At 53.8% G+C, this 17,191-nt stretch overlaps 8 protein-coding genes across 8 annotated transcripts; 5 read left to right on the plus strand and 3 right to left on the minus strand.

Moving 5' to 3' along the window:
* Nucleotides 1-248: 248 nt before the first annotated feature.
* KRP23_11150 (uncharacterized protein) lies at nucleotides 249-4,046 on the plus strand (the record flags this gene model as incomplete). The annotated part of the gene is made up of 1 exon (XM_067881673.1): nucleotides 249-4,046. The coding sequence occupies one exon, from the start codon at nucleotides 249-251 to the stop codon at nucleotides 4,044-4,046; it is 3,798 nt and encodes a 1,265-aa protein (XP_067740962.1).
* A 174-nt stretch (nucleotides 4,047-4,220) lies between these two features.
* KRP23_11151 (Mitogen-activated protein kinase kinase 3) lies at nucleotides 4,221-6,552 on the plus strand (the record flags this gene model as incomplete). The annotated part of the gene is made up of 4 exons (XM_067881677.1): nucleotides 4,221-5,087; nucleotides 5,164-5,766; nucleotides 5,830-5,903; nucleotides 5,976-6,552. 4 exons carry the CDS (start codon nucleotides 4,221-4,223, stop codon nucleotides 6,550-6,552), a joined length of 2,121 nt encoding a protein of 706 aa, XP_067740963.1.
* A 147-nt stretch (nucleotides 6,553-6,699) lies between these two features.
* KRP23_11152 (uncharacterized protein) lies at nucleotides 6,700-8,007 on the plus strand (the record flags this gene model as incomplete). The annotated part of the gene is made up of 6 exons (XM_067881678.1): nucleotides 6,700-7,323; nucleotides 7,383-7,448; nucleotides 7,503-7,559; nucleotides 7,622-7,723; nucleotides 7,778-7,885; nucleotides 7,948-8,007. The coding sequence occupies 6 exons, from the start codon at nucleotides 6,700-6,702 to the stop codon at nucleotides 8,005-8,007; spliced, it is 1,017 nt and encodes a 338-aa protein (XP_067740964.1).
* Nucleotides 8,008-8,165: 158 nt separating this feature from the next.
* Nucleotides 8,166-9,806, plus strand: KRP23_11153 (Alkaline phosphatase D; the record flags this gene model as incomplete). Its single annotated transcript, XM_067881679.1, has 2 exons — nucleotides 8,166-8,684; nucleotides 8,760-9,806. 2 exons carry the CDS (start codon nucleotides 8,166-8,168, stop codon nucleotides 9,804-9,806), a joined length of 1,566 nt encoding a protein of 521 aa, XP_067740965.1.
* A 133-nt stretch (nucleotides 9,807-9,939) lies between these two features.
* Nucleotides 9,940-11,505, minus strand: KRP23_11154 (uncharacterized protein; the record flags this gene model as incomplete). The annotated part of the gene is made up of 1 exon (XM_067881680.1): nucleotides 9,940-11,505. The coding sequence occupies one exon, from the start codon at nucleotides 11,503-11,505 to the stop codon at nucleotides 9,940-9,942; it is 1,566 nt and encodes a 521-aa protein (XP_067740966.1).
* A 265-nt stretch (nucleotides 11,506-11,770) lies between these two features.
* Nucleotides 11,771-12,397, plus strand: KRP23_11155 (uncharacterized protein; the record flags this gene model as incomplete). Its single annotated transcript, XM_067881681.1, has 1 exon — nucleotides 11,771-12,397. The coding sequence occupies one exon, from the start codon at nucleotides 11,771-11,773 to the stop codon at nucleotides 12,395-12,397; it is 627 nt and encodes a 208-aa protein (XP_067740967.1).
* A 445-nt stretch (nucleotides 12,398-12,842) lies between these two features.
* KRP23_11156 (uncharacterized protein) lies at nucleotides 12,843-13,655 on the minus strand (the record flags this gene model as incomplete). The annotated part of the gene is made up of 1 exon (XM_067881682.1): nucleotides 12,843-13,655. One exon carries the CDS (start codon nucleotides 13,653-13,655, stop codon nucleotides 12,843-12,845), a length of 813 nt encoding a protein of 270 aa, XP_067740968.1.
* Nucleotides 13,656-14,508: 853 nt separating this feature from the next.
* On the minus strand, nucleotides 14,509-17,023 carry KRP23_11157 (Transmembrane E3 ubiquitin-protein ligase FLY1; the record flags this gene model as incomplete). Its single annotated transcript, XM_067881683.1, has 5 exons — nucleotides 14,509-14,859; nucleotides 14,976-15,090; nucleotides 15,165-15,235; nucleotides 15,308-16,460; nucleotides 16,533-17,023. The coding sequence occupies 5 exons, from the start codon at nucleotides 17,021-17,023 to the stop codon at nucleotides 14,509-14,511; spliced, it is 2,181 nt and encodes a 726-aa protein (XP_067740969.1).
* Nucleotides 17,024-17,191: the final 168 nt, after the last annotated feature.

A 17,191-nucleotide genomic window follows, 5' to 3' on the forward strand; every position in this document is an offset into this window, starting at 1 on the left:
CGCAGAATCTACTTATCCGGATGATTTGGTTATATCCGGATAAGATTTTATCTTTTGTTTGTTGCCAACATTGGGCGGCGAGATCTTTCACCATGAGTCGCGGACCATGAGGTCTTCTTCCATTAAAATCGGTCCTCAAACGGCACGGGAGAAGATCGCAGGACTGAGTGGCTGGCCTCGTAGGCTACGAGTCGTAGCCCCCCGCAATTCTTCACTTCACAAGTTCCTCTCAAGTCAACGCGACGGACATGAGATCTCATGGTTGGCTCCAATTCTTCTTTGGGGTAGGCTTCATCCTACAGCGCGCCAACGGCCTCAAGACTGCTGTTGTTGTGTACGATAACAGCTCGTGCTCGGCGCCCGCTGTCTCCGTGACACTAACGAGCTCGCTCACATGTACACCACAAGCCAACCACTACGACCCCATCTGTGTTGAAGATGGAGCTGCGTACAGTGTGTCGGACTGTACCAACTACAACAGAGGGGGTTGGGATGACGTTGGACTTGTCAGAGAAGCGTTCAACGGATACTCGTACCTGGGCGTGGAGACGTATGTTTCGGGCCGATGCGGCCAATACGACTCGATCGCAAGGGCCACCTTGTACCGGCTGGACGAAAACTGCTACGCTAACGCAGCAGGCACAACAAGCCACAAACTTACGCTGAGCCACTCGGCTATTATCACGACGTACAGCGATGCAACTTGCACAAACGTAGCGACCACGACCACAGTCCGACAATCATCCATCGGTGCGAATCGATTCGGTATTTGTGTCGATGAAATGACGGTTTTCATTGGTGGGGTCCAGCCCAACTTCACCGCCGTTGCTAGTTATGACGATGACACGTGCTCGACCACGCCGACGCAGATCAGGTTTTCGCAAGATTTCAAGTGTTTGAGTACCACCGACGCGCCGTGCCAGGCTGATGATGGTTCGCACTTCTCGGCTTCGGGCTGCGCGGGCGACTTCTTTGACTACTCGGCGACTGCGTTTGGTATGAACAGTCCATACGTTATTGTGGAGGATTTCCGAAATCCGTGGTGCAACGATGTGGAGCTCGTGACGGTATACTCGGCTGATGGTTCATGCCATACCAACGCGGACGGCTCGACGAGTTTCCGAGCTTTTATCAACATGGCTGATAGCACGGCAACCATCACGATGTATTCGGATCTGGAGTGCAACATCGTGGCTACTGATACCAGCTTGGACAGCCAGACCCTCTCATCATCGCCGTGCGTGCGTCGAGATTGTGATTTCTGGTTCGGTTGTAGTCGCCGATACGCTGTGGGGGGGCTGGGAGGGCCTTCAGCTCAGGGCCGCAAGACTGCTGTTGTTGTGTACGATAACAGCTCGTGCTCGGCGCCCGCTGTGTCCGTGACACTAACGAGCTCGCTCACATGCACACCACAAGCCAACCACTACGACCCCATCTGTGTTGAAGATGGAGCTGCGTACAGTGTGTCGGACTGTACCAACTACAACAGAGGGGGTTGGGATGACGTTGGACTTGTCAGAGAAGCGTTCAACGGATACTCGTACCTGGGCGTGGAGACGTATGTTTCGGGCCGATGCGGCCAATACGACTCGATCGCAAGGGCCACCTTGTACCGGCTGGACGAAAACTGCTACGCTAACGCAGCAGGCACAACAAGCCACAAACTTACGCTGAGCCACTCGGCTATTATCACGACGTACAGCGATGCAACTTGCACAAACGTAGCGACCACGACCACAGTCCGACAATCATCCATCGGTGCGAATCGATACGGGTTTTGTGTCGATGAAATGACGGTTTTCATTGGTGGGGTCCAGCCCAACTTCACCGCCGTTGCTAGTTATGACGACGACACGTGCTCGACCACGCCGACGCAGATCAGGTTTTCGCAAGATTTCAAGTGTTTGGGTACCACCGACGCGCCGTGCCAGGCTGATGATGGTTCGCACTTCTCGGCTTCGGGCTGCGCGGGCGACTTCTTTGACTATTCGGCGACTGCGTTCGGTATGAACAGTCCGTACGTTATTGTGGAAGATTTCCGAAATCCGTGGTGCAACGATGTGGAGCTCGTGACGGTATACTCGGCTGATGGTTCATGCCATACCAGCGCGGACGGCTCGACGAGTTTCCGAGCTATTATCAACATGGCTGATAGCACGGCAACCATCACGATGTATTCGGATCTGGAATGCAACATCGTGGCTACTGATACCAGTTTGGACAGCCAGACCCTCTCATCATCGCCGTGCGTGCATCGAGATTGTGATTTCTGGTTCGGTTGTAGTCGCCGATACGCTGTGGGGGGGCTGGGAGGGCCTTCAGCTCAGGGCCGCAAGACTGCTGTTGTTGTGTACGATAACAGCTCGTGCTCGGCGCCCGCTGTGTCCGTGACACTAACGAGCTCGCTCACATGCACACCACAAGCCAACCACTACGACCCCATCTGTGTTGAAGATGGAGCTGCGTACAGTGTGTCGGACTGTACCAACTACAACAGAGGGGGTTGGGATGACGTTGGACTTGTCAGAGAAGCGTTCAACGGATACTCGTACCTGGGCGTGGAGACGTATGTTTCGGGCCGATGCGGCCAATACGACTCGATCGCAAGGGCCACCTTGTACCGGCTGGACGAAAACTGCTACGCTAACGCAGCAGGCACAACAAGCCACAAACTTACGCTGAGCCACTCGGCTATTATCACGACGTACAGCGATGCAACTTGCACAAACGTAGCGACCACGACCACAGTCCGACAATCATCCATCGGTGCGAATCGATACGGGTTTTGTGTCGATGAAATGACGGTTTTCATTGGTGGGGTCCAGCCCAACTTCACCGCCGTTGCTAGTTATGACGACGACACGTGCTCGACCACGCCGACGCAGATCAGGTTTTCGCAAGATTTCAAGTGTTTGGGTACCACCGACGCGCCGTGCCAGGCTGATGATGATTCGCACTTCTCGGCTTCGGGCTGCGCGGGCGACTTCTTTGACTACTCGGCGACTGCGTTCGGTATGAACAGTCCGTACGTTATTGTGGAAGATTTCCGAAATCCGTGGTGCAACGATGTGGAGCTCGTGACGGTATACTCGGCTGATGGTTCATGCCATACCAGCGCGGACGGCTCGACGAGTTTCCGAGCTATTATCAACATGGCTGATAGCACGGCAACCATCACGATGTATTCGGATCTGGAATGCAACATCGTGGCTACTGATACCAGTTTGGACAGCCAGACCCTCTCATCATCGCCGTGCGTGCATCGAGATTGTGATTTCTGGTTCGGTTGTAGTCGCCGATACGCTGTGGGGGGGCTGGGAGCCCCACTGGCACTCAGAAAGAAGACTGCAGTTGTGGTCTACGAAGATAGTTTCTGTGCTGTGATTCCTACCGTTCTTTCGGTCACAAGTACATTGCTGTGTACTTCTCCCTCTGCTCCTGCGTGTGACACTCTGTTTGCTGGACCGAATGCAGTATATCAAGCACGTGAGTGCATTGAGAACATGGACGACTTTGTCGAGTCGAAATTCGGATCCACCCCATATCTGACCGTGGAAAACTACGCGAATGGCACCAACTGCCAAGTGGAAAACAACGTCACGATGTATGCAGCCGACGGCAAGTGCCATTTCAGTCCGAACGACGGAAAATACTTCGCATTCACGCAGAAATCCGACGGCGCTGTCGTTATAACAACATACCCGACCTCGTCCTGCCAGTACCAAGACGCGTTTGTGTTCGTGCTCGACAGTTGGAATGTCAACACTGGAACGTGCGTTGACAACAAAATTTTCCGGACCAGCAAGATGCCTCTGGCAACAGAGATCAACACCCCACCCACGACGACTCCTGCACCACAGACCTGGACTCCAACCCCAACTCCTACAGCAGGGCCCCCGCCGATCACTGTCCCGGTCGAGGATGAAACGGAGGCCCGACTGAAGATCATGTTCCCGGATTGGCTCTGGGAGTCGCCACCACCGAGGATCTTCGCCAGCGACGGTCGTCACTACCACCAGCGCTCCCCAGACCACCGTTTCCCGTAGTTCTGCGTATTTTCATCTGTAAATGTCTGCCCAGAAAAATAATGTCCACTTTCAATTTCAAGTAAATCGTCTAAATTTCCAAGGAAAATGGAAGCAAATTCCCCAAATCCGCATGTCGTATCCCGAATTTTCCACGTTTTCCTAACACGCCATTCCGAAAAGATACTTGCGAGCATGAAGAGCCCCCCGCTTGCCGCCGACACCTGCCTGTACGGCTCCGTCGTGGGCATGGACAAGCTCTTAGCGCTGGATCTGTCCAGCAACCAGGCCAGCCACCTCTCTCCGCCGTCGGAATGCGACGAGTGCGAGCAGAGACCGGGCCAAGTGACCTGCGACGACTGCGGCCTCGTGTACTGCGCCCAGTGCGACGCCCACAGACACCGCAAGGGGAAACTGCAATTGCACCAGCGCGTACAGATCATGAGCAAGAGAACCGAACCGTCAGACCTCGAAAAAGTCGACGAGGAGCCTGAAAGTTCCATCGCTAACTGGAAAATCTGCGACGTGTGTCAATGGTTGGAAACCCACGACCTCGAGCTGTTTGTGCAGGAGGCACAGCGCCAACGCCTCACTGGAGCAACTTTACTGAGCTCGGAGGGGCTGGACACGTTCCTGGACGCAGCTACGGGGGTGAGCCGCGGACATAAGAAGAAGTTGCAGAGAGAGGTGCAGAAGCTCCAGATTTCCGTGAAAGAGGAGAACAAATCGCCTATGCCGGTCCCTTCACCGCCAGTTCAACGTGCAAGCAACTCGATGCGGCGTATTGGACTGGATTTACGAGTTAATGTTGAGCCAGTGGCAGCGAAGCCTCCACCACGACGTGCGACGATTTTGCAGCCCTTGGGACTGGGACAGTTGAAGATTGATGTTGGTGAAGATCGAGGAGCCATCTCGGCTCCGAAGAAGACCACAGGAGGGAGACAGACTTCGAGTAATTTGGGGCTGGATATTGCACAGGTGAAGAAGGAGGAGAAGACGGTGGCTGCGTCGTTCGACTTCTCGGCCACGGGAAGACTGCAAACTCAAGGATTCGAGATCGACGTACGGACTTGAGACTGATGTTTTGGCTGGTTGGTACAATGAGCTGTTAAGCTGACTTGTGTTTTGAGGAATGTAGACGCGCGGCATTGCGAACGCTCCATTTGCGAACCCTCAGCGGCAAGTCGACTCGAAGAAGACGGTGTCGGCAGCAGAAGCAATCAGCACGAGGGATTATTTGCTGCTGTTGGAGGAGTTAGGTCATGGAGCGGGCGGGAAGGTGTATAAGGCGTTGTATATGCCAACGTTCAGACTGGTAGCTGTGAAGGTCATCCGGGTGTACGACCAGAAGAAGCGCCACCAAATGGTGCGCGAGCTCAAGTCGCTTTACGTGAATTTTGTGCCGCTTGCTACGGCAGCATTCCCCTGCTCTTCGACTGGAGAATCATCGGCTGCACAAGCAGCATGTGGAGAACTTGTGGTTTTCTACGACGCGTACACAAACCCAGAGGTTGGCTCCGTGTCTATCGTGCTTGAGTACATGGACGGCGGATCACTTGAAGACTATGTGCAGTCTGCTACTGAGGGCGAAGAGGGGAACGCTGGCTGCCTGTCAGAAAAGGAGATCGCGAACGTCGCAGCGTGCGGATTAAAGGGCCTAGCCTTCTTGCACGAACACCATCAGCTGCATCGAGACATCAAGCTCAGCAACATGCTCATCAACTACCGAGGACAAGTGAAGGTAAGTCGGCATTTTTACTTCGTCCACCAGTGACTCCTTGCCTAACCTTGACGTTGCTCGTAGATATCGGACTTTGGCATTTCCCGAGACCTTGAGAGTACTTTGGCCAAGGCGACGACGTTCACGGGCACGCTTCTGTAAGTGCTCGAAGCGCGTTATCCCGGTTCGTTTGTCAGATCTGACAGACAACTCTGTTCTGTTGCTGGCAGGTACATGGCGCCCGAAAGAATCAGCGGCGGCATGTATTCGTACCCGTCGGATATCTGGTCTTTCGGCTTAGCGGTCATGGCTTGCGCCATCGGTAAGCTGCCAGTTCCAACTAAGGATGGCTACTGGGGTGTTGTGCATGCCGTGCAAGAGAAACCATCACCGTGTCTCAAGGACTATGGAGATCACTTTTCCCCCGAACTCTGCGACTTCCTGGACCAATGTCTGCAGAAGAATCCGATGTACCGGCCTCCTGCTGCCCGTCTTCTCGAGCACCCATTTATCAAGAAGAACTACTCGCCACGAGAGCAAGCCAACGTGCGATTGAGCCGAGACCGGCAGCCACTAACAGCTAAAGCGCTCGAGCGCAGTCGCCAAGAGATGCGAAACATCGCTGAGAAGGCCCAGAGCTGGTGTCGAGACCACGCTGACGCTTTACGGCGTCTATCGTCAGTATCTGGAGATAACGTGAAATATGCGTCGAATCGGAGTAAAGTTGAGGCTCTAGCCATGCAGCTGCGTCTACCTGTCGATGAGGTGGCGACGCACTTCAGTTTTCTGGAGGAGTATTGCAAATAATCGTAGCGGGGCTCTACCGTTATCGATAGGGTTCTTGTTTGCCTAAGTCAATGTCGTGTGAACTGACCTGTCTACTTGTTCGTTTTGATTCAGTTGGCTTGCAGTTCCTAGGTCACTTCGGAAAGTGCGTGGCTGGAACAAGCCAAGATGGAGAGCGAGCCGATGCCGTCGTCGCTCGCGATGGTGACAACGCCCAAGCGCAAACTGCTGGCTACAACTCATACAATAGACGCTGAAGCATTGCTGTCCTTGCCAGCACCACCCGGTACCCAACTCGTGGCAACGCAGACAGACTTGGAGCAGTTGTTGCGCCTAGCACCCAGTCACGTCGACGATGCTATCGCTCGACTTGAAGACGAGGAGCGTCACGAGAGAGGATCGAATAGCGACGGGTCTGGGATTTTGACTGCTCCACCTGAGCGAACAGCGATGGCAGAAAGAATCTCACGGATCATCTCGAAGGCTATTCGCACGTTGCGTCGCAACGCCCACGGAGAAACTGGCGGCAGTGGAGCAACCATGATGCTCACCGCGTCTGAAGTTGGTGAAGCGCGCTACAGGCGACTAAAGACGGGGTTTACGCAGCTGAAAAAGCACATGGAGGAGCTTGATGAGCACCGCAAGCAGCTTCAATGGGGACTCGACCGTCTTCACACCGACACGAAGACTCTGACACAAACGTGGCCATCGCTGGTGAATTCATCAGTCACATCAACGACTAACTTAGCAGCAAGCTTGTCCGAGGGTTGTGCGGTCATTGAAGGGCTGAAGGTAAGTAGTATTTGAACTTGAGCGCTGCTAGCTTGGACTCAGTGACTGCTTTTGTGTAGGATGACCTCGAGCAAGTGATGGCCAAGCAAATCAGCAGAAAGCTCGCTCAGCTTCAGCTCTTCGAGGTGAGTGTCTAGAGTGAAGCTGGTGGGCATTATTTCACCTTCCTATATGTGCAGAAGAAGCTGGAAGTGCGTGAACAACTTCGACACCAAGTGAATGTGGCCGAAAAACGAGTAAGTCTTCCGTACTTTACCGTGCTGCACTCGTATCGCTAACTAACTGACGAGTTGGACAGCTCCAGGCGTTGCGTACAGGGCTATCAAACCGGACTCGTGGCTATCAAGCTAAGTCGAAGGCTGGTGATACGATGCGCGAAATTGCAGTCAAGCGACAAGAGGTGGACTGTCAATTTTGAAGCTGTAGAACCGCCACTAACCACTTTTGCCTGCAGTTTCAGCGTCTTTGTCGCCGCCTCGCTGTCATGACGGAGGCATTGGAGCACGTCTTCCGATTCTACTTCCGAGTTGACCAGATCATCGTTGAACCAGAGATGGAAGCAGTACGTCACGTGCTTTTTGCCAAATGTAGCCATCTCTCACTTCCACTTGGTTATCTTCGCAGGTCCGTACCCAACTCCGGGGTTTCTTCGAGAAGAACCAGCACATATTCGGAGCCATGTAACTGAAGCTCTAGACCTCGTCCAGGCCTCGTCAGTCTCACTCACGTTGCCAGCAAGAGCAACAGGACCGACAGGTGTCTAAGTTGCGCTAACATTATCGCAACATAACTCATCGTAACCTAGGTTACATTTCATTTTCAAAGATACTTTCGAGTCGACGATGACGCGCTCCAGGCGCTTCGCCGCGACGCTCTTTTTGCTGTTTACAGCGTGTATGGCCACTCTCCCTGTCTCTCTTCAAGCTGTAGAAGACCCTTGTCAACCTTCAGACGTGTTGTGGCTGTGGAGTGGCGCGTTGACGTCACGTTCTATCACTTTCAAGTTTGGGCTACGAGAGGGTTACACTTGTCTCGATTCCGACTTTGTGCTGTACGCGTTCCCGGAGCTGCTGGCTGGCGAGAAACCTCATTCTGCAATTGCCACGTGCTTTGGAGTGGATGGGGGCGAAGCTGGTGATGGAGAGGTGACAAGTCCCTCGGCCTATGATACACCCAATGTCAAGCAGTGCGAACTGTCGGAGCTCCCACATAGTGATAGAAAATATCGCTATGAGTTGACGTTACTTCAGACTGGTGAAATTGTGAGGACTGGGAGCTTTACGACGCCCAAAGAAGAAGGGACACCTTTCAATTACCGAGTGGCCTTCGCTTCCTGTGCTGATGAACATTCAGATCCAACGGTAAGGGACGAGATTTTTTACGGATGATTTGTATTATTCCTATTGAGAGGTGGGTTGTTTTTGGTGTTTTTGTAGGTGTTTGAGGAGATTAAGAAGGAAGAGGCGTTGCTCTTCATGCATACGGGAGATCTTCATTATCATAATTTGGTGGTGAACAATGTTGCGGCGTTTCGAGATGGGTACGACTCGATATTTGCGTCACCCGCAGGACAGGCCATGCTGGCGATGGACGTGCCGTTTGCGTACATGTGGGACGACCATGATTTTGGCCCGGATAATAGTGATTCCACTGCTCCTGGAAGAAACGCGTCGGTCCAAGCATATCGAGAGTTTGTGCCGCATTACCCACTGGTAGGACGTTCACGTACGAACACGGTGCACCAAGCTTTTACGATTGGTAGGGTGCGCTATATTTTCACGGACCTGCGATCAGCTAGAACACCGAATACGGCACCTGCTGCTCCGACGAAGACCGTGCTGGGCAAGAAGCAGAAGGCGTGGTTCAAGTCTGAACTGATGCATGCAACGGGTGATCCGAACATTCGACTTATCATTTGGGTGAATACCATGCCATGGCTGGACGACGAGCGAAAGTGGGGGCACTTCGTGCATGAGCAGCAGGAGCTCGTGAATTTCATCAAGGCACACGGCTTGAACAAGTGGGTACCGATAGTGATTGTTAGTGGCGACGCACACATGCTGGCTGTGGATGACGGCAGCCACAGCCCGGGTAACCTAACGGTACTGCACGCTGCGGCACTGGGACGGCCAGGCTCGGTCAAGGGAGGACCCTATAGCCACGGTGCTTTCCCCGGCCCGGGTCAATACGCAGTGATGGATATTACGGATGAAGGAGGCAAGGACGGTCGTGTGTGCATCTACTACCGGGGTATGAACATCTACAAGGGCAAGTTAGTCGAGTTCGACACTTGCCACCCGGAGCGCACGCCCCCAGTGACTCCATATTACCCGCCACCGATTCCCGTTCGCATTATGATGCGGATATTCAAGAAGGCGAAACGATACACCAATATCGCGGTGCTCGTTGTGATCGCTGTGATTGCTCTTGTTATTTTCAGACGTAGACGCCAACATGCTGTTCACACTAAGAAACACAGTTAAAGCAGCCGCTCGGCAAAGAAGTGGATTGCATGCTTTACATATTTTTTACTTTTTGGTTAAATATCAATAAGGAAGTCACAGTCGTTTAGCTTAGTAACTTCTGTTCATATGGCGCGAGGATCGGTCGGATAGGCTACGTAGCCGCTACAGTCTCAGGAAGGAAGTCGGCGACACCAAGTAGGTGCATCAACGGCTCAAAGCCGACAGCAAATTCTACATACTGCAAGCGGCAGCTTGGAGCAAAACAGTAGCAAATCATGCCGTCGAATGGGAGGTGGACATGGCGTTCCAGCGGTGGCACTGTTGTACCCGAGGTTGTGGACGTTTCAACTGCATCTCCCTCATCCTCCGACCACGATGAGGAGGACGCAATACTCATTTGTTTGACACGCTGTTCAGTAGCTGACACACTGCTCGCTGCCGGCAGTAGCGAGAGGCACGCAGCTTTGGAAACAACGACGCACGTCTTGTTGGAAATACGGTTGGTAGCTGTCAAGTAGAACGCGAAAATCTCGCGTTGTCCGTCGTACGGGATTTCCAGCGGTTCACTATTCTCCGATCCACGTGCGCCACCTGTCGACGGAGTCGCTGCAGATGCCGCCGCTCCTGCCACTTCAACCGAATCAATCTCCTGTTCCTGATCTCCGATCGTCGCTGCATTCAGCAGTGGAGGTTTCTCTGGCAGTTTTCCGTACGAAAGAAACACTCTCAGCGCGTACGACGTGGTATTCAGGAACACTCCTTCTCTTTGCACGGGCAGAGTATACCTCACGTCTCCGACTTGTAGAATGGCGTTAAACGTCCAATCCAACGGACGGTACTGCAGCGGGTTGAAGAGGTACAGCAAGTACGTGTTGCTCACCAGAGCATTCACACACAATTCATCTCCCTGCAGCCTGTATCTCAGCGTATTGTCATCAATGCTGATGGTCATCCCCGACAGCTCATGCAGCTTCAACGACGCGTACGTCATCGTGTGCTCCGTCTCCTCTACCAGGTCCGGCGTCTGCTGGATCGTAGCTGGTGGCGCCAACGGGCGATAAATGAGTCCGTCAATGGACGCCCAGACCTGCATCATCATGAGCGACGACTGCAAGAACTCGGCGTCTTCTTCTTCCTGGAATTTGTGGGTCACTCTCAGCAGTGAATTCGTGTCCAGGAGCACCGGCGCCGGGAAGATCTGGAACAGTTCGCTCTCGAAGTTAAGCGAGTTTCTCAATGCTGCAACGGACGCCATTAGACTGATATGTTCATTTAAAAGTCCTCGAGCTTCGTCCACAGACACCATGCCGATAAGCGCCGAGATCTCCTGGATGGACCTGTTTATTCTTAATGAGAGGTCGAACATCCGCTTGCAACGGTTATAGACCACCGCTCTCTCTCGCGAGCACATTAGAGAGGTGCCTCTTTCCACGGGGAAGAAACGGGTTTCCCCCCGGTTATTCATGACGTAAACCCGGGCTGTGACGCGCTCCACGGCCTTGCGTCGGAACTGGGAGCGCAGCAGGAAGCAGCGGCGCCATTGGCTCGTGGCGAAGCGCAACTCTCCAAAGCGCGCGAGTGTGCGCAGACGCCACTCGGAATCACACGCGCAGGACACATCGCGGGACACGAGCGAGAGGCTGCGCAGCTCCGAGAGCGAGCACAAGCCCAGTACGAAGGGCAGCGGCGCCAGCACGGAAGCGTCGGGTTCCTCCATCTTGGAATGAAGAGGCGGCCATAGAGAAGACAAGTGGTTTCGAAAGAGTGACGAGGCAGTGACCAGACACTCAAGCGGGTATGTGACGTGTGAGAATTTCTCACACGTCACAGGTTTTTGGATGTGTCATTGACTTGCAAGATATTTCTCGAAAAAGGTTCCTGTGGTGCTCGCAGAGCTTTTGCTCGGAGAGGTGCTGAGGCTAAGCTGTGGCGCTCATGGAATTCTTTTCACTTTCGCTTTCTCGTTAGTGGTAACAACAGTCATGGCTCCAGGAGATCTGGTATTTGGCAAGCCCATGCTATTGCAGACGAAAACAGGGAACACTTTGTTTAACCCAATCGACACCAAGGCTACACTCTCAAAGGTTTCTGGTGGAGACGACGCTTGCATCAAACTAATCCGCAACGATGACGGGACTGTGGCGATCCAATCCAGGCGCAATAAGCTTTATCTGACGGTGGACGACGATGGTTATGGCGAAGGTATGTTGTGCCTTTTTGATGGAACTGAAATTGAGGACGAGCAGAAGTTCCGTCTTGAGCTCGCAGATAGAAATGCGTTTATCATCAAGTTCGCCACCAGTGGAGAACAGGTAGAACATATCGAAGATGGTATCGTCTGTAAACGCCAACTCACTGATCCGATTTCTTCGTCGATGCTGTGGACACTGAAAGACCCCGCACCTTCGCTACCGTTCGCAGTGGGTGCACGTGGTGCTGCTGCTGCTGGCGTCCTGGGATTTTTGCCCAGATATGATGTCATCAACTCATGTTTTGCGGAAGACGTACTCAATCAGCGTTATGATGCCATTATGAAAATGGTCATTGCTGGCAAGTCCGTCCAGTACATTGACGATATCTTGTCGCGCCTGTACGGATCAACACAGTAATGCAGCAGACTGCAGGAGTAATGCAACGCAGGCACGGCCAACGCTCAAGTTTCGCCTCATAAACAGCCCGAAAAATCAAAACCATTTTCCTGACAGCTTGCATCGCCGTCTGCACCTATACTTTCTATTACTATTATTGATAACTTTCGGGGGTTGACTTTGTGGTGCCGAGCAGCGTTGTAACAATTCATCCTCTACAGCTTACTTCGCTGACGCTGGAGGCCAGGCCAATTTTGCTTGTTATTGCTGTCTTGATTTGTGTACTGTCGGTTCCTGTGAAGCGACCTCTTCGAAGTGCATTCAAATTGTGACTCCGTACTCACCACTCATCGAGTTTGGGCCATTTCTCGCTGCTTAGCCTTCACGCAGTAACATCATATTTGAGTCGTGGGTATTGCAGCTCGGTTCGGCGTCGGCCTTTTGTCTGGGGAGCAAATTGACGCCGTCACGATTCGCGAAAGAGGAGGTTGAGGCAATCGAGGTCTTCGATCTGAAGCTGAACTGGATGCTGGAACGGCTCGTACTCGTCTTCTTGTGCCCATAGTCCTGCTGATGTATTTACCCCAGGTACTGCTGCCGCCAAAGTATCCGGAAACGGAACGGTTGGGGCCGTCAATCCACTCACCTCCTCCATCGGATCGCTCGACGCATACGCAGCTACCCCACCGTACACCTCCATACCAGGAAACGGGCTGACTAGCATCGGATTTGACGTCCCCATGAGTGGAGGATCACCCACGCCAAACGGTGTGTGTCCTTGAGCTTGAGCATGCGCCATCTGAGCTTGCGCTTGGGCCTGAGCATGCGCTTGTGCTTGTTGCGCCTGCAGCGCACGCATCCGCGACTGTATCCGCTTCTCCTTGAGCCGCTGCTCCAGTTTCCGCTGATACCGGTTGGCCGAGTCGCGGTGCATATCGCAAAACTTGTGCAGCTCGCCGTTGTTCTTGACCGCTCGTTTGTTGTAGCAGCGTTTGTTCGGATACCGACACGCGTCCTCAGGGTGACTCTGGTTCAGTGGCTGATGACTGCCTCCTGCCTTTGCAGCGCCGCGTGCTGCCGGTTTGACTTCATTGCTATCTCCACTAACATTCTCGCTGTTCGCAGTGCTCTTGCTCCGTCGTTTCGCCTGGGACGCGGAACCAGTTGAAGCACTAACTGCTTCTGTCGGCAGTTGCGCTGGGGGGGCCGACGCCCTCCTTCGAGTCATGAGCGCGACGGTCGGTCCGCGTCCGTGCTCCGCTAGTGCGGCTTCGGTCATGTTGGGATCTGCAGCAGGTGCCCGCCATCGCTCGCTTCCATCCTAGTGGACACGAGCTGTCACGTGAGCGGAGTGAGCCGCAAACACCAAATGTGGACACGAGTCTCAGCGCCTCGGTGTGGGAGCAGAGGGAGGAGTCGTCAGCGCAATGGGGACTTGACGTGCAGGCTCGGATGCAGACGGAGCGCTGGGATCGCTCCGGCACCACCAAGCGATACAAAGGCCGGACCAAACGCTGATTACGCCCCTGAAATGATGAGTTTCGCCATCCCACCCATACAAAAACCAAGTACAGCGCTGAACTCTTTGTTGTGGACTGTACATCTGATCGGCCGAGTTATCTGCTCGACTTTACGAGAGCCCGGTGCATATCCGCCGCACACCGAAGGAGAACCAGAACCACTGACTGGTGTGGGACAGCAGGGACTGCAACTCGTTGGACAGCTAATACACAGCATGACACTCATCGGGCGATCACATCATGTGTACACTTTTCGAGGTCGAGCGTAACGCAGTGCAGTCCAGCATGAGTGAAAGGCGCGGGCGTCATGCATAGATATCTTGACGACTGTATTTCCTCGAAGGACGAAACCATCTACACTACATCGGTATGTTCTCCCGAGAGCGGCCGCGAGGAGCAACGAAGTCGAATGAACCAGCAGCGGCAACGAGACGCCTACGCCAAGTTGCTCTCTGCAAGGTCGCTCATTGTGACGACGTGACGGCCACCGAAGACTTGACTTAGGATGATGCTCCTCCACTCGTCTCCCCGTTTTATGCCCTCGGCGTTCTGTTTGTTTGTTCCGCCCTCCTCTGCAGAGGCGAACAGTCGTCGACGGGGGCTCGCCTCAGCCTACGGCTCTGGTAGAACATGTCGACATGTTGGACACTCCATCTTGACCTGCATCCAGCCCTGGAGACACTCGCGGTGGAAAATGTGGTCGCAAGGCGCGATCATGTAGTCGCGCGCTTCAATGTCCAGCTCCACCATGCAGATCACGCAGTCGATAGAGTTGTCGCCGTCCTTGAGCAGTGCCAACTGCTGCAGGTTAATGCGCCGCTCGTAGTTGTACTTCACGGGCAGGAACCGCGCAGGCACGAAGAACCTCGGACCAAATCGCTGCTGCAGAGCCAGAATGCCGACCTGCAGCCCCATCCACGCCATCAACACGTAGCAGAAACGCGGGTTGATCTTGCTTTCATACTGTCAAACACAACACGTGGTCACATCGCAACGTCAGACGCGATTATTTGCCAAACGTAATATTTCGTTCGCGATGGTGGTGTTCGCAGAAACCCCCAAGATGATGATGATCTTACCATCGGGAAGGCCGTGAGGAAGTTGTCCGGACAGCCGTAGAAGTACAGCGGCAGGAACAAGCGAAGCGCGCTGATGCCGTACAGGTACCCCAGATCGAACGGATTCCGCACCTCCCTACAATTCGCCACCAACGAAAAGAACTGTCAGCAATAAGTTATTCCATGCAATAAACAACTACAGCAACGCACCGGTGGACGTTGTGCACAATCTGCGGGACCCAGAACGAGTAGCAGATAAACACCAGCACGGGCAAGTGGTTCTACCATTATCAAACATAATACAGTTAGTGACGCAGATAATCATTGCAATACCTCGTCAGGGCGGATCGTACCGAGAAGTTGTAGAAAATACAGAGACCAGCAAGCAGTGACAGGTAGAATCGTGAGTAGAGAGTCGTGAGCTCGCGACGCAGCGTGAGCCAGCCCTCCGAGAACCCCTGCGGCCGCCGCGCTTTCCAAATAATCAGCAGATACCTCATCTCAAACACCGAGAAGATGATGAGCTTCACGAATGCAACCGACGCAAACGCCGCAAACACGTTTTGCGCCACAATCCCCACAGTCAGGTGGCCCAAGCACAAGTACGAATCCACAATAGCCTGCTGTCCAATAGTCACCAGTGAAACCTTGGCCGCTGTCGCCTGCGTGCTTGAAATCTGCAGCTGCCGCAGCAGGAAATAAATCTCCGCCATGGCCATGAATGTCATAATTACAGCGTAGCGAGAAGCCTTGGCGAAGAACACGTTCAGGTTCTCCTCCTGGAACGTGGTGTCCAGCTTCAGATACAGACCACAGTTCACGCTAGCGAGAGTGCCTTCCAACTTCATGTGGCGCATAGATTTCTGCAACACCGTCGCCGCGTCGTCGTCTTCGTCGTCCTCGCCACCCTTGAGCGCGGGCTTGCTCGTGTCGTTCACAAGCGACATCTCCACGATGCTCACACACTGGTCGCTGAACGAGTCACTGCTGCGGAACCGCGACACGTATGAGTATCGCGGAGGCGAGATGTCAATCGCAGCATATTCGTCTCTGTTCTCCACTGCAGGGACTCCATCCAGCACTCCGAGGTTCATCAATTCGGCTCGTGGTTGACGCGGCAGTCTCTCCAAATTGGCCTTGCCCTCTCCTTCCTCCTCTTCAACCCCATCCGACGCAGCAGGCGCCTCAGTCGTCTCCTCCAAACTCGTCGTATTGGCCACAACGCCGCTCTTGCGATACAAAATCTGCACGCTCGAGTCCGGACTGTTACCAAACAGCGTCAGCTTGCCCATCTTCCTCAGGAAAACGCCCTGCACGGGCAAAATCGTGGCTGCGAGGGACGCCTGCTCCTCGTAAATCACCAACTGCCCCGTAACGTACGCCACCTCCTTCGTCAGCTCCTTGGACGCCGGTGTCTTCATCTTAAGGAACAGCCACGTATGGCCCGCCTCCACAGGCTGCGTGTATTGCTGCAACTGAATCTCCCTGTCCACCTTCAAATAGGGACTACAAGATAAATAGAAAATAAAGCCATCAGTCCCTCACAGTCAACTGAGAAACCCCACTTTGGTCCCTCACATGATGTCCTTGTACACGGGTTTATTCGCGTCGTATTCCTCGGCCAGCAGCGAGTCCCACGTGCCCGAGTAGATGCCCGTCACATTGAGCGGTGGCTGCTTGTGGCGGTAGCCATCCTGCTCCTTCAGCAGCAACTCGAGCTCGTGCACCTTCTGCAGCCTATCCGTGTCATTGAACGCGTTCTGGGGTAGAGAGTAGCGATTACGGCCCGAGGCGTCGGTTTGTCCCCTGCCGTTCCGTGCATTCCTCGCGTCCCCCGCGCGATTGTCGAAGAACAGGACGAGGAAGCACAGGAAGATGGCCATACTAAGCAGCTGCATGCGCTGTCGTTGGAACTGCTGCTGCCGCCAGTCCGCCTCCATAGCCCCCAGGTTCAGCGCCATCGGGTCACTGCCTCCCCCTGGACTGCCGCCAGGACCGTCGCCCCCGCCACGGCGCGGAGAATTGGCCCGCACAATCATGACGACGCGGCCGTCTGCGCGGTCGCCCATGTTGGTGATTATGCACAGATTTGGTCAAATACTCCATAGTAATAATTAGGACTAAATATAGTCATGAGCAAAATTAGTCCTATACAAAAACGTTGTTTTGGTCGCTAAATATTTGTTGCATTGTCGACACCTTACGCAGAGTTTCCTCGTTGCCGCTCTTCACGTCGC

The sequence above is a fragment of the Phytophthora ramorum genome (genome assembly GCF_020800215.1).
Source record: "Phytophthora ramorum isolate Pr-102 chromosome Unknown Phyram_PR-102_s0011, whole genome shotgun sequence".
NCBI lineage: Eukaryota > Oomycota > Peronosporomycetes > Peronosporales > Peronosporaceae > Phytophthora > Phytophthora ramorum.